General features: G+C 42.0%; 1 protein-coding gene across 9 annotated transcripts; it reads right to left on the bottom strand.

The window, feature by feature from the left end:
- Positions 1 to 455: 455 nt before the first annotated feature.
- LOC119267143 (protein BREAST CANCER SUSCEPTIBILITY 2 homolog B-like) lies at positions 456 to 12407 on the bottom strand. 9 transcript variants are annotated; one of them, XM_037548472.1, is made up of 35 exons: positions 12111 to 12407; positions 11935 to 11991; positions 11596 to 11766; positions 11457 to 11522; positions 11204 to 11308; positions 10638 to 10703; positions 10368 to 10472; positions 9813 to 9941; positions 9594 to 9713; positions 9352 to 9486; positions 9120 to 9245; positions 8908 to 9033; positions 8623 to 8769; positions 8385 to 8513; positions 8146 to 8280; positions 7899 to 8021; positions 6359 to 7262; positions 6238 to 6278; positions 6036 to 6163; positions 5813 to 5955; positions 5313 to 5435; positions 5000 to 5230; positions 4839 to 4920; positions 4695 to 4745; positions 4543 to 4618; positions 4330 to 4441; positions 4171 to 4242; positions 2814 to 2997; positions 2558 to 2740; positions 2187 to 2329; positions 2057 to 2119; positions 1747 to 1972; positions 1321 to 1488; positions 1013 to 1225; positions 456 to 896 (listed from the first exon to the last, which is right to left on the bottom strand). In XM_037548472.1, exons 1-34 carry the CDS (start codon positions 12283 to 12285, stop codon positions 1169 to 1171), a joined length of 4902 nt encoding a protein of 1633 aa, XP_037404369.1. In that variant the 5' UTR covers positions 12286 to 12407; the 3' UTR covers positions 456 to 896; positions 1013 to 1168. The 9 variants fall into 9 exon arrangements, with proteins under 9 accessions (XP_037404369.1, XP_037404370.1, XP_037404372.1 ...); XM_037548473.1 differs by having other exon boundaries at positions 1128 to 1225; XM_037548475.1 differs by having other exon boundaries at positions 1747 to 1960.
- Between the last annotated feature and the right edge of the window lie 1466 nt (positions 12408 to 13873).

Raw genomic sequence — 13873 nt, 5'->3', positions numbered from 1 at the left:
TGAAAGCGACAGTTTGAAGGCAGTCAACATGTTGAAAAGTGAAGGTACAAACAGATCAAAATACGCCTTTCTTGTCAAAGAGATTAAAGATAGTATGACTGAACGTAGTTCTTGTATTACTCATATTCGACGAAATTGTAATAACTTTAGTCATGTTTTGGCAAACTTTGGGAGGACTCAAGGCCGAACTGTTGTATGGCTTGGGTCAGGACCAGAGGTCATTTTGGACGCTGTTAAGCATGACTGTACCTGTGATTTGATTGAGTAATACAAGAATTCTTCTGCAAAAAAAAAAAGCTTTCCTTTATTTTTTAATAACTTACTACTCCCTCCGTTCCAAAATAGATAACCCAACTTTATACTAATTTTAGTACAAAGTTAGTACAAAGTTGGGTCATCTATTTTGGAACGGAGGGAGTACCTCTGTACCAAAATGTAGGTCCAGAGGAGTAGCATACAAGAAAACAGCATCATGATCAAAAATCCATGATACTCATCTCTCATGGAAGTGTCTTGTCTCAAAAACATTTAGCTCGGTACACCAGCATTAGTACACCGCCCAAGCATTTATGCTGCGGCCAATGATGTTCCTGGAAGCGCGGCCATCTTCGCGAGAGAGAGGTTGTCCGTGAGGAAGGAGACCTGCTGAAGTTGAAGGGTGCGGGCAATCTTGGCTGCCAGCTGAACAGCCAAAGATTCAGTCACGACTCACGAGGGGGGCGTAAGCATCATCGGTCGAAGCCTGAATCATAAATTTCCTGTCATGTTCGTCTCCCGGTTGATGTATATTGATTCCAATCCCTGTGGCTGTCATCTTGAGTATTCAAGAAGTGCTTGTCGGTAATCGCATTTGTTCCACAAGTTTAGCTGATCTGTAATGCTCCGCCTCGCAATCTCTGCAACACAGGTATTAATTACTAAACATGCAGTTGGCAAATGTGGAGAAACGAATAGGTACTTATGGAGAATTAAAAAGAATCCAGCTACAAACAGTGTGGCCTAAACTTTGTACCTATAAAGTGCATAGGCATAATAAATAGGTATCTTTGTTACGCCGATATCGCTTCACTACCAATGAGCATCCAGTGTGGACAGTAAACTCTGCACAACTTCAAACATTTTCTTACATTACTTCGAAAAGCAGCAGCCTTCATTATTCCACAGTACATCAGCCACCGCTATCACCAATTATGCATAAAACCTTTTCCTTTAGCTGCTGGATTTTCTGAAAGGGGCCATTCATATTGCAGCACAACAGTGAGTTACAACAGATCAGAAAATCTCAAAAATGAATGTGATCTCTAATCTGAAGAAACTTACATCAAAAGAACTTGAAGCCCATTTCTCAGCACATGTTGCAGCTTCCTTAAGATGCGATTTTTTTGATATCTCATGGGAAAGAGTGAATGTAGAGTTCTGTGTTGCCTCGGCTACCCATATGTGCCTTGTCTGGTCCTTCTGTCGCTTGACCAAGTTACTGAAACCAACCTGAGCAACAGAGATAGAGGTACAGTAAGCTAAAAGCTGCACTTGCTTTATAAATGTATAAAAGTTGAACAATGAAGTAGACACCGCATTTCTTTTGCTGGCAATACAGTACAGTTTCAAATGTCTACACACTGAATTCATGAGGTATCGTTTAGTGCAAAGGTTTCAATATGTTGATGGTGACATATGGGACCAATAAAATTCAGACTTGGAAGAACCATCAACTTGGAATAAAGACCAGAGTCTGAGATAACCTACTGTATTTCCAGAAAGGGCATAACTGAAAAAGGCACCATCGTCGCTGGCAGATGAGCAAGAAAAGCTAACTGCTAGAAGACAATCATCTTGCTCTGTGGACTGCGATGCCGAGATAAATTTGGATCCATCTGTCAAAAAGAGCCACTGCCTTTTCTGGTTGCTGCATAAGTAAACTTCGCCGACATGCAAAACAACACCTGCAATGTCAAATTCACTGCAAGAAAGACTACCCATTAGGAGATTCATTAATGCATTGACCCCAGATTGACAGATTCAACAGATCACCTTTCTCCAGGATAACTAGACTAACCTTGCAAGTGGTACCTCACCAATCAATGACAGCTCAACCGCCTTACGTGGGGTAAAAAATGGTCTGCAATAAAGAAGCGTGGTTAATTCTGAACAATACAATCAGAGGATACTGTGCAGTGGACTCTTACTGAAAATCTGCAGCCTGTGCCGATGCTAATGGCTTCCACATTGTAGATGATCCTCTAGCATGCAAGTAAAGAATGTTCGTACAGTGGGCAGAAGGCAGCAATCCTGTGGCGATGTAGACTTGTCCCTCCACCAGGTCGGCTTTCTGTGAGAAGAAACAGTGAAATGTAATAATGTCTAGGCTAATTTTCGAGAGCTCATAAGTACAGTGTTTGGGGAATAATACAAAGCAAATAAACATTAGTCTTGGTCAAGAAAACATACAGCACCATAGCCGTAAAAAATAAAATGCAGCATTTGTAGTTTGTTTCAATGATATAACACCGAATGGTCTTTCTTCTATTTTCAACGGAGAATAAAAATTGTAACATACCTGCTTCTCAGTAGGGTTCCAAATTGTTATTAGCCCTTCCTTGTTGATGGTTTTTGTAGCAGAGATTTTGTGAGCAAGGCTCGTCACCCTCACTTTCAAAAATGGCGTAACATCTCTTGAACTAAGGCCGGCAACTTCCAGAGCATTTTCGACCTTCTTAGCTACTTCGTTTTGCCTGGCTTCCTGAAATATAATGGCACAAATTTCGCAGCTTCCCAAGTACTAGTTGGTGGATGCGGGGGATAATTGTGCATACCTTTTGCTTTGCTTGATAAGATGAGAAAGATATCATCTGCTCTGAGGTCAAGCCAGCCATCATAACTTCAGGCTCAGCCGCCTGCTCTAACATTTTGCAAATTTTCGCCCCTTCCTCGCTGTCATCAGTGCTGGCACAGTTTTCATCTTGTTCAGACATAATGTCTTCTGCGATCTTAGATACTCTACATGAGAAGGTAACAATCATTGCAGTGGCATTAAAAAGGAGAGGTACTAGATTTAAAACAAAGGAACCATATTGACCCTTCGTGTCTGCGACCTTTCATGTTGCAGGCTTTATCGACGAAAAACCTACTACTCCCTCCGATCCAAAATAAGGGTCTTAGTTCAAAGCTGAGACACTTATTTTGGATCGGACGGAGTGCAAGTTTTTACTTACGCGATTTCAGGGCTCTGGCATAAATGCATTCAAATGATCCTATGCAACATGAGTTATATCTGCTCACGCGGATTCTTTTTAATAGGAAAATGCTGTCCAAAAGTTAAATAATATCGACAGGTTACCATAGCCATCACCAGCTTGGCTGACAGTATCACGATAAGGATTAGGGTATCACATGATACAATGACCCTACCGAGAGGAAACGATTGGATAGTAACCTGAATCAAATCCAGTAGGATCACAGCAGGATCACGATCAAACTCGTAAAATTGCTGGAATTGCCCATGCCAACGTAAAAAACAACACGGATTCACACAACGTGAAGTCATTAGCTATGTGCAGCAGCGGGCTGCAGCCTGCATGCATGAATAGATTGAAATTCAAAGCCCAATGATCTCCTGGTCACATGAAATCTCGATGCTGCAGTCTACTTTAAGTGTGCATGCATAGAATTGATACCTTTTTTACAAAGCTAGACTAGATAATCTATGTAAGTATTTTTCCTATAATATTTAGGTTTTTTTGTCAAAATAAAAGAAATCATATAGTATCATGGAACTACACAATCTGACCCTAAGATTAGATACTGCTGACTAAAGAAGGATACTACCTAGTACCCTGATTCTGACAACCTTGGTCACCAGTACATAAACCATGTATAACGTTACGGTCAAAAATTAGTAAAAACAGATATATGCCTCAACACACTGGGCATGTAACAGTATTTGTACAGGTAACTTCTCAAGACAACACTTGTACTGGTAAATATCTACTCCCTCCGTTCCAAAATCGATGACTCAACTTTGTACTAACTTTAGTACAAAGTTAGTATAAAGTTGGGTCATCTATTTTGGAACGGAGGGAGTACTTGATAGATGATATATTTCAATTTAAGGTGTGATGCATGTTTCAATTGCAGCATATTGGCTACAGTGTCAGTGACATAAATAAATACCTCTGGTGATACAGTTGTAGTGCCTTTCTTTCCATCCTTTCAGATCTCACAATAGAACTACCATCAGGCAACCTGAATTAAGCAATTAACTTATTAAGTATGGGCCAGTGGAACACCTTTGGTACAAATTTTAGTCTGCGTCCAGTTGCAGTTGTATACCTCTCCTTGTACAAAACAGGATATATTCTTGCAACTCCTACCAGTGTCCTAGGGACTCGGCCACCAGAAGCTTTTATGCACTTGAACGCCAGTGGGGGTCCAACATGCTTGCCTGAAATATTTGTAAGAGGTCATCAAGAGAATCCGTCAGTTTTAAAGGGATAAGCAAAACAGTATGTAACAAATATTCAGTCTTGTAGTAAAAGTGCATACAGAATCCCAAAGGATCATCCCATCTTGCACGATAACTGCCATTCACATGGACCATCAATTTGACGGTGCCAGATGCCTGAATAAAAGGTCACAAAAATTTGCTTATATTGTTTTCATTTTTGCAGCTAATAAAGGTGAAGGAGCAGGCAAACCTCATGAAATGACACAGGCCCAGTCCAACCACACAAAGAAGCTCCCCATATCTAGCGGAACACATATTGAGTCATATATGTTAAACAGTAATTATAACCATGTCCTTGTGACAACAAGAAGAGAAAGCGAAAACAGAATAGTACCCGAAGCTTTTGTCCTATAAAAAGCTTTCTTTTCTGTAGTTGTTCTGAAAGTGCCACGTCTAATGACGCTTCTAGTGCATACCTGTGAAAAGGCAGACACTGAGACCTGCTGATATCTTTCAGTTTCATCTGATGACAATAAGGATGATGCAACCACGTACCATCCATCAGTTAATTCAATGTGTGCAGGCATGTTTCTTTTAGCAGCTAACAAGCTTTTATTTTCGATACTGTTTTCATTTCCGTCTGTCCCGACAGCCTCTAACTTATTTACATCAGGATGGGAATAAATAGCTGAAATGCACAGCACCATCATCAAAGATGGCAAAGCATTTCCTTCTACAATTTTCTTTATGGCTGATCGATGGCCATTGTTCACTTCTCTGTCATACCTAGCATGCATGAGTTTTCATGAATTAAATCATATGCATCAATACAATTGAAATGGTAGAAAAGGCATGTCAATTATCTCACCTGTACTTCAGCTCGTCTAAAACATTAGCAACTGTCAAGAATTTGCCAGCAGCTTTAGTTGGATAGCATCTCTCAAGTGAACCAAGTTTCCATACGATCCATTTATAGTGATTGTTCACCCATCTAAAACAGGAAGATTCAAGTGATTTGATGTTTAGGATGTACTTAATATTTGGAGAATCTCCGGCCTAACTCTATGGTATGCCCAGGGATCACAACAGCATGGCTTTTATTAGCATCATACATGCAGGCATGCAGCAGAACGTGAAATCATTATAGTTTAATCTTAACATGGTGCAGCAACAGATACAATGCAGAGGAGACCATGGAAAGAATTTTCAAATGTTATAAACGAAGAACACATGAAGTGATGAAACAGGAAATGTAATGATCAGACATTTCACATATTAAGAAAAACTTAGCAAAAAGGGAGTTATTCTGACATCAAAAGGTCAGTGGACTAGTGAAATATATGGCATTTAGTCAAGAATGATGCCTACTCTTTAGTTGCATATGTCAATGAAGCCCCACAGGCAATCAGCAACTTCTGAAATTCTTCTGCACCAGTATTCATATTGTGAAACTTGTACTTCTCAGCTCCTTTTGCATCCATGAGCTTCACTTCATCTATTATATGTTCCGCCTGGTCACAAGATTTAAGTTAACATTTAACAAAGTGGGGAATATAGTGCACCTGCGGAAATTATATGCATCGCATTGTACCAAACAATTGAAGCAGGGAGGACCACCGAAATACTCTTTCCAAGTTTTCCTTTTATGTTGAAAAGGATAATATGCAGACAGCTTTGTTCGACAGGAAGTGATCTGAGTTGGTGGTGGTTTGGGTACTCCTGTACACAATAGTTAAACCAATCAAGTAGGAATGAATTTAAGACGGGCTTATATATGTAATCAATCAGCTTACCAGCAGAGGACTGTCTGTTGGTGCTTATAGGCGTGATGAACCTAACCATTGTCAGCAAAGGCATATCAGAAGCATGGCATAGGAGTTTACAGCTTGCTAACAGGGATGCAAATCAAAGGACCTGGAAGAGCGGGGCCGTTTAAAGGAAGATGCGGAGTTTCTTCCCAAAATTCTTCTCTTCTCATTAACAACATGGTCAATATTTCCAGAATATGAACCCATGAAGTTACTGATGTCAAACAACGCTCCGGCTGGCATATGGAGTTGTTGGGTCTTATCTTTAGTGTCATTTGTGTTGTCAGTTTCAGATAAACACCTGGAAGAAGACTTCACGATCTTTGGAATTTCACTGGTTGAACGACTCCCAACATGAAACCTATTGGTGTTTTCACTAGTCGGATGGATATCAGATACAGCATTTCCAAAGGATCCAGTGTCCTTCCTATCAGACATTGCCTGGTGGGAAAATGTTGCAAGTTCGGTTCTTCCACTGACCCTTCTTCTTTTTGATAAATCAGATCCGCCTTCTTTTGGCACAACAGTTGAATTTTGCATCTTATCATTACAAGCAGATCCCAAAGGGTAGCTTACTAAATTATTTGTTGAAACCACGAGATCTGATTCACCCAGAAGGCTTTTTGCACGTTCAAGTGCATCACTAGAAATAGCCATTGATCTGCCTCCGGCGGTACTGAATCTGATAGAATGCTCACCAGAATCAGAAATTGTGTTATTAGAAAGCTCAAATGGCCGGTGTGGTTCCTTGTGCACTTGGTTTTCTGTTGGATAAGATGCAAGACCAAGCCTCTGTTCTGCATTTTCCTGCTCAAAATTTATTTTTGTGCCCAGCTTATCCCCCACATGTCCAAAAAATTGTGTCGAAAGGGTATTCTCCTCCAAGCCCAACAAAGTAGCAGCTCGAGACACGCCAACTGAAGATATATTTACTGTTCTTGCACAGCTTGTCTTGAGAGGTGACGCAAACACAGGAATTTTTTTGTCCATGTTAAGGAGCTTATGATTATCTGACAAAAAATAACTCAAGATCAGACATATTTAAATGGTAAATGTGTACAAATTAAAAGGCACTAATATTATGCAATAAACAAGTGCCTGTTACCACATCAACATGCCAATCCAAATTGCCTGATTAGATCATTGGACAGTTAGTGATCATACATTGTATGCTTGAAATTTGGTACTCTTGAAAACACACATTTGTTAAATAGCTGCCTCGAAAGTCAAAAGCAATGCTCCCTCTGATTCATATTAATTGGCGCACACCTAGTACAACTTTAAGTGTGCGTCAATTAATATGGATCGGAGGGAGTAAATAAGTGTACCATTCTAAATGAAAGCTGCAGCATAATCAGGTTACACATTGGTGGTTCAATGCTAGCCTTTATTTCTGTAAACTTGGTCTAACTATTAACTAAAAAGCATTGCAGAACCTTTGGATTAGCACACCAGTCTAGCGATGAATATAACAGACTGTGTGATGGTTAGCTAACCTATGGATGCCACATGGTATTGTACAAATAAACTACAGGACTACAGAAAGAGAATAGGCACTTCAACTAGACATGCACAGTAAAGTTTTATACCAACTTCTATTGAAATAAACAGTGAAAGTCTCAGATAAGTTTGGTCAGCTATTATACCTTTGTTTATGCCTTGTTCCTCCAGAACAGCCCTTGCTTTCTGTACTGAGCTTTCACTAATCAAGACCGACTTTCCAGATCCAGTTCGAAACAATGGCAGTTGACTTCCAGAGTCTTTGTATCCTTTCAAAATAATATTGCATATGTCAAAGGAATGGGAAAAGAAGTCTTAAGTTACTTTCCAAACACAAATGTAAAGAACTCTGTAAATGCCCCCACTGTGTAACCTGATGATTCCAAAAACTACCTTTCTCCATGAAGTTTCGTTGCTCCAAAAGCATACTGGCCTTATGGCTTGAAATTCTATTTTGGGGTACAAACTTTTGTATTCCAGCTTGGAACGTTGCCTCTTCAACAAAGGTTTCCCTGTTGTAATTGTTTACTGGTTTGCACATACAAAGCAATTGTTAACTGAATGCAGACTGTAATTTCTACCTACTTTTTATATCCATGTGAAGAAACTCTTAATTCAGAACATGAAATTACCACTTTTTACTGCTTCTTCAGCCTCTAAGATAGGCAATTCCTTTCTAGAGTTCTCACTTGCTAAGATAGACCTTCCTAATCCAGTTCTGAACGCTGGAGTGTCATGGGCACCATCTAAATGAGCTTCATCTTACAGAAAGAAAACTTGATTGTCAGCAAATACAAATGCTTAATTATCACAAATTTAGTGACGAGAGCACACTTGTTACGAAACTGATGTGTTTAGAGAGCAATTTACCTTCCAATTCCTTTGCAATATTCCTTGGCTCCAGAACTGCAGATGCCCTCTTAAGTGAGCTCTTACTTATAGCAATTGACCTCCCTAGTCCAGTTTGAAACAATGGCACGTGGTCATCATCCTTGTGATTTTTCTCTGTTCGAGTGACTGAAAAAGATAATTTGATATGAGGAATACCCCAGATGTGTCAGAAATAGTATTTCATGTTGTTCAAATTTTGACTAGATGGTAACACAGGCACAAAACTAGACAACATGTTTTAGTCAACTTGGGAAAATCAAGTACCTTGCATTGCACTATCTTCCTTCGGTGTAACACTTCTACTATTCATGATCAAACTGCTACTCATCAAAACAGACGTTGGTGTTTCAGTCTGAAGAGTTGTGGCACAATCACTGCTTTCTCCGCGTCCTGAATCTCAAAGAATACGAAGAAATAGGCTGATCTTCTGCATTAACGTTGGACTAAATAAATAATAAGCCCATATGTTTATGTACCAGTTGTTTTAATTTTTTCTTCCTCCAATACTGCCTTTGCCTTCTGAACTGAGCTCCAGCTCACAGCAACAGGCTTCCCTAATCCTGTTTGGAACACTGGGAACTGGCAATCAGTATCCCAATGTCCTACACAAAGAAGTAACCACTTAGAAATAATGTTTCTAGCTGTTTACATAAATCAAAAGACAGATAGTTCAAGTTTTTTTAATGGACCCAGGTACTCCAATCTTACCGCTCTTTTCCGCATCTCCCTCATTCGCCACAGCTCTAGATCTCTCAATGGATCTTTCGCTGATCATGGCTGGTCTTCCTGAACCAGTTTGGAACATCATAGGCTGGTTAGGCCTACCAAAACTCTCTGTATTTTCTAATAGGAGAGGAATGCCATCAGTACACCAAAAAAGGGGTGTGTTTCACAGTAACTAGGCAAGATCATTAGCTCTGGATTCAAATAGCAGAATAATCAAAGCTCACCCTCGCGTGTATTATTATCCTTCAAAACAGACTTAGCTTTCTGAACAGATGCCGCAGTGACTGAGACAACTCTTCCTGAACCAGTTTGGAACAATGGAAACTGTTCCATGCCGTCCACACCTGCTGACAGAGGGGTCGGTTATTCAAAAAGTAAAGGCGTGCTTGGATTTTCTTTTACAAAACTATCCAAAACTTTTATTATACTCCCATCAAAATGACCTTTTTCTGCAACTATTTGTCCCTCCAAAACAGCTCTTGCCTTATCAATAGAGGTCCGGCTCATAGGAACCGGCCTACCCATTCCAGTACAGAACATTGGTTGTACGGCACCAGCAGCACTATCAACATCTATTATGCAACAAAGTGACAGCTTTCTAAAAAACTGCTAAGGAAAAAGGAAAATGTACTAGAAGTTCTCCCATAGAAAACATATACAGCCATCAATTTGGTGGACCCTAATTGGTACAGAATTATGTTAAGTCGTCGTATATTACTATGAGGTAGAAATGCTCAAAAAGCTAAACACATCCAAATAGATGTTCAGTTGTAAGTATAAGAAATAGCCAGGCAACTGCAGAAAATCTGGCTAGTTCAACAAAAACTATATTACAATGACTTGTTGTTAATTGAATTGTGACATAATATGTAACGGTGCACGGGACGAACAGATCCTAAATTACTCGGAGCCATACATATGTCATCATGAACAAAATAAGTGATAACAAAGCACTTTCAGCGTTTAGATAGAAAGTAAACGGGTGTTCAACTTCCTACCTTCTAAAAGAACTCTTGCCTTCTGGATTGAGTCCTTGCCCAGTAAGACCGCTTTTCCTGATCCAGTTTGGAACACTGGGGGCATGGTAGTGTTATACACTCCACCTAAATTTGATAAGATGGAAAACTGAATGAGTAATGCACAACCTGAAGAAAATACAGTTTGTACAGTCACCAAACCTAGGCACTTTCTGGCTACTGTTGCAACATTCGATCTTGTCTCTACAGAGAAAAAGGTGAAAGCAAGTATTACCATAGTATGAGTATTACCTCTAAATGGGGCGTCCATTTCACTCAATTCGCCCTCTGCATCAGGTACATGGTCAAACGGTTGCTCTGAAACACAAAAACTGGTCATCCCAGTACGATACATGCAGAAACGAACAGAAAGATAGCTAATCCATGCTACCAAGCACAACAGCGATGGAACAGTTTGACCAAAGCAAACCAAAGGTTGGACACATGAGCTCTTACTAGAAGTTATCACAAACAAGAAATATACAGCCATCAATCTGGTGGACCCTAATTAGTATAAAACTATGTTAAGTCATTGTATATTACTATGGAGTATAAATGCTCAGCAAGCTAAGCACATCCAAATATATCTTCAGTTGTAAGTATAACAAATAGTCAGGCAACTGGAAAATCTGGCAAGTTCAACAAATATTATATTATGATGCCTTGTTGTTTATGAATTGTGACATAATATCTAACGGTACATGGGATGAACAGATCCTAAATTACTCGGAGCCATACATACGCCATCATGAACAAAATAAGTGCTAAGAAAGCACTTTCAGCGTTTAGATAGAAAGTAAACAGGTGTTATTTCCTACCTCCTAAAATAGCTCTTGCCTTCTGGATCGAGTCCTTGCCCAGCAAAACCGCTTTTCCGGATCCAGTTTGGAACACTGGGGGCACGGTAGTGTTATGCACTCCACCTAAATTTCATGAGATGGGAAACTGAATCAGTAACACACAACCTCGAGAGAATACAGTTTGTGCAAATATCAGACCTGGACAGTTTCTGGCTGTTGTTGCAACATTCAATCTTGTCTCTACAGAGAAAAAGGTGAAAGCAAGTCTTACCTCTAAATGGGGCGTCCATTTCTCTCGATTCGCCCTCTGCACCAGGTACATCGTCAAATGGTTGCTCTGAAACACCAAAACTGGTCAGCCCAGCGCAATACATGCAGCAACAAACAAAGTTGGGCACATAAGCTCTTACTTCTCTTGTTACCAGCCTTCTCCACCTCCTCCCCGACCAACGCCCTGGCCCTCCTTATAGCCCTCTCGCTGACAGACACTGACCTCCCTGATCCAGTGCAGAACAGCTGACCCTCTCCTGCATCGACAGTTGCTCCGGACATCCCGTCACCTTCGAGCAGCGTGTTCCGAGCTGCAGGTTCCATCAGTAACAAAAAGCCAGTGATCAGTTAAGCAGAACCATTCTCGTTCAACCGTGGAGACGCGCGGGCGCAGCCATTTCAGTAGGCAGGAATGCACGCGCGTGCGTGCTCACTCTGACCGGGCCGACTAGAGAAGAGATGAAGGCAGGAAGCGCTACCTTGCACGAGGAGGTCGGCCATGGACTCGACGCGGCATCCGTCGGCAGCGCCCCGGCCTAGGGTTTCGGATGGGAGAAACGCGGAGACAGGGGAGGGGGCAGTCAGTGACCACTATCCAGCACCATTTCTACGACGGAATAATCCGCGCCGAGGTGGGAGAACGATGGGGCCGTACCTTTCGCCAGCGCGTCCTCGGATGGATCCGCGGCTATCCCCGCACCGCGCCCCAGCGGCAGGGGAGGAGGAAGAGGCGGAGCCGCGGCAGGCGGCGGCGGCGCGTCGGGCTCGGGGGCGGGGATCCAGACGAGGCGGCCGTCGGGCTGGCCCCAGACCCGCCACCTCCCGGGCATCTTGGCGGCGGTCTCTCCCGGAGCCTCGGCGGGGGGGCTCTCGCTGGGTCGGTGAAATCCGAGTGAAAGGAAATTGGGGACGAAACTCTTTTCGAAATCGGACGAGGCGAGGGAAGCGTGGTGCGAAATGGCCAGGCGGCGCGCAGTGCGCTCGCTCCCTCCATCTTTTTTCGTCTCGGCGGGCCCGGGAGTGGGCTTGGGCCTGGCCCTGCCGTGCCCATGGGCGGACGCGCGGCCCGCGGGATGTCCGGCCCGGTCGGTCGGGTCGTGAGCCTGGCCTAGCCCGCACGCCGCCGCTTGGAGGGGGGAACTGTGGCGGCGGCTGGCTACAGACAGGTGTCAGGTCACCGCCTCGTCGGCCTCTTGTGGTGTCCACACCTGGACATGCTCACCAACCGCACGCCAGCTAGATCGTTGCCTACTCCGCTGGGAAGATAGCGCAGGCATTGATGGCCGCGGAAGTGCACAAGATTGATGACGGCGTCGCGCATCCTTCCGTCAACGGATGGTGAGGATATTTTTCTTTACTTTTATTATTAGTACTTCCTTCGTTCCATGTATTTTTGCTCCCCGCAGTCAGTATAGTTGGTTAAATGTATGGTTAAATTTAGATTTTGAAAAATGTGAGTGCACTATAGTATGGAAGGGAGTATTATTTTTCTTTATTTAGAACGATACATGAAAATACGTCATTGTTGTGGCTGTGTTTTTAACATGATACAGACGCAAACTGCATATACACTCACCCTAAAAATGTACGCATGCACACCCTATTTTTATGGGCACCTCCGAGTGACTAAGCCGACATATCACCCTATCGTCTTCATCAATGAGAGCACCCCTCCTACCGAACACGCATCGCCGGAAGGACTAAAATAAATCCAAAAAAAAAGCACCAATGTTAAGTCTATGACTTGAATAATAATGGGTTGGGGTAGCACGGTCCTATTAACCATGCAACCACGGTTCGCTTATATTGTGGTTGTTGGGTAAATCTACGATGAAAATAGTCATGAAAGATTGTGGGTATGTTTGGTTCATATACTTTAATTTATTTTTTTACCACACACCTTACGTGAGTAAATAGACATCGGACTTGTCACGCATGAGATAGACTTGCCTTATTCTTTTTAGTCAATGACATGTGTGGTGTAGTTTGCATGAAAAAAAATAACACAAGTGTGGTTGTAAGACAATCAGAGGGCTAACACATAGTACAAACTTACGTGACTCATGGTGTGGCAAAGTGTGGCAAACTTAGTATGCCAGTCAGTGTCGTAGTTATGATCTACCACCCTTCAATCCAACCTTGTAGCTAAAGTGGCTACAACAACTCAAGCAAATCCTGACAAAAAATTGGCTAGTCGGTATTTTGGTTAAAGTTTAGTTGCCTGTATGTTGGCCAAATGTTGGCAAGAAAAGTTAACTAGAGTCTATTAAAGGCTATGGGCAGCCAAAATATTAGCAATCATCCGTACAAAAAGGCTTGAGTGTTGGTTATGACTAAGAAACTGGTACGATTGGTTTCTGAAATCTCGGCTTCGGACGACATGGACATTCACACTATGGCTTGGGGAGACAGTATCAC

This window comes from Triticum dicoccoides, chromosome 3A, assembly GCF_002162155.2.
Source record: "Triticum dicoccoides isolate Atlit2015 ecotype Zavitan chromosome 3A, WEW_v2.0, whole genome shotgun sequence".
In the NCBI taxonomy this organism is placed as follows: Eukaryota; Viridiplantae; Streptophyta; class Magnoliopsida; order Poales; family Poaceae; genus Triticum; species Triticum dicoccoides.
The sequence above is the reverse complement of the archived record's forward strand: the minus strand, read 5'-3'. Positions and strand labels throughout refer to the sequence as shown.

Excerpts from the sequence above, each read along its gene's own strand:
- LOC119267143 (XM_037548472.1), bottom strand. The coding sequence starts at position 12,285 with ATGCCCGGGAGGTGGCGGGTCTGGGGCCAGCCCGACGGCCGCCTCGTC. Across the intron at positions 11,992-12,110 it reads CGAGGACGCGCTGGCGAAAG|GCCGGGGCGCTGCCGACGGA; the intron begins GTACGGCCCCAT and ends CCGAAACCCTAG. Across the intron at positions 4,746-4,838 it reads TTATAGGACAAAAGCTTCGG|ATATGGGGAGCTTCTTTGTG; the intron begins GTACTATTCTGT and ends GTGTTCCGCTAG.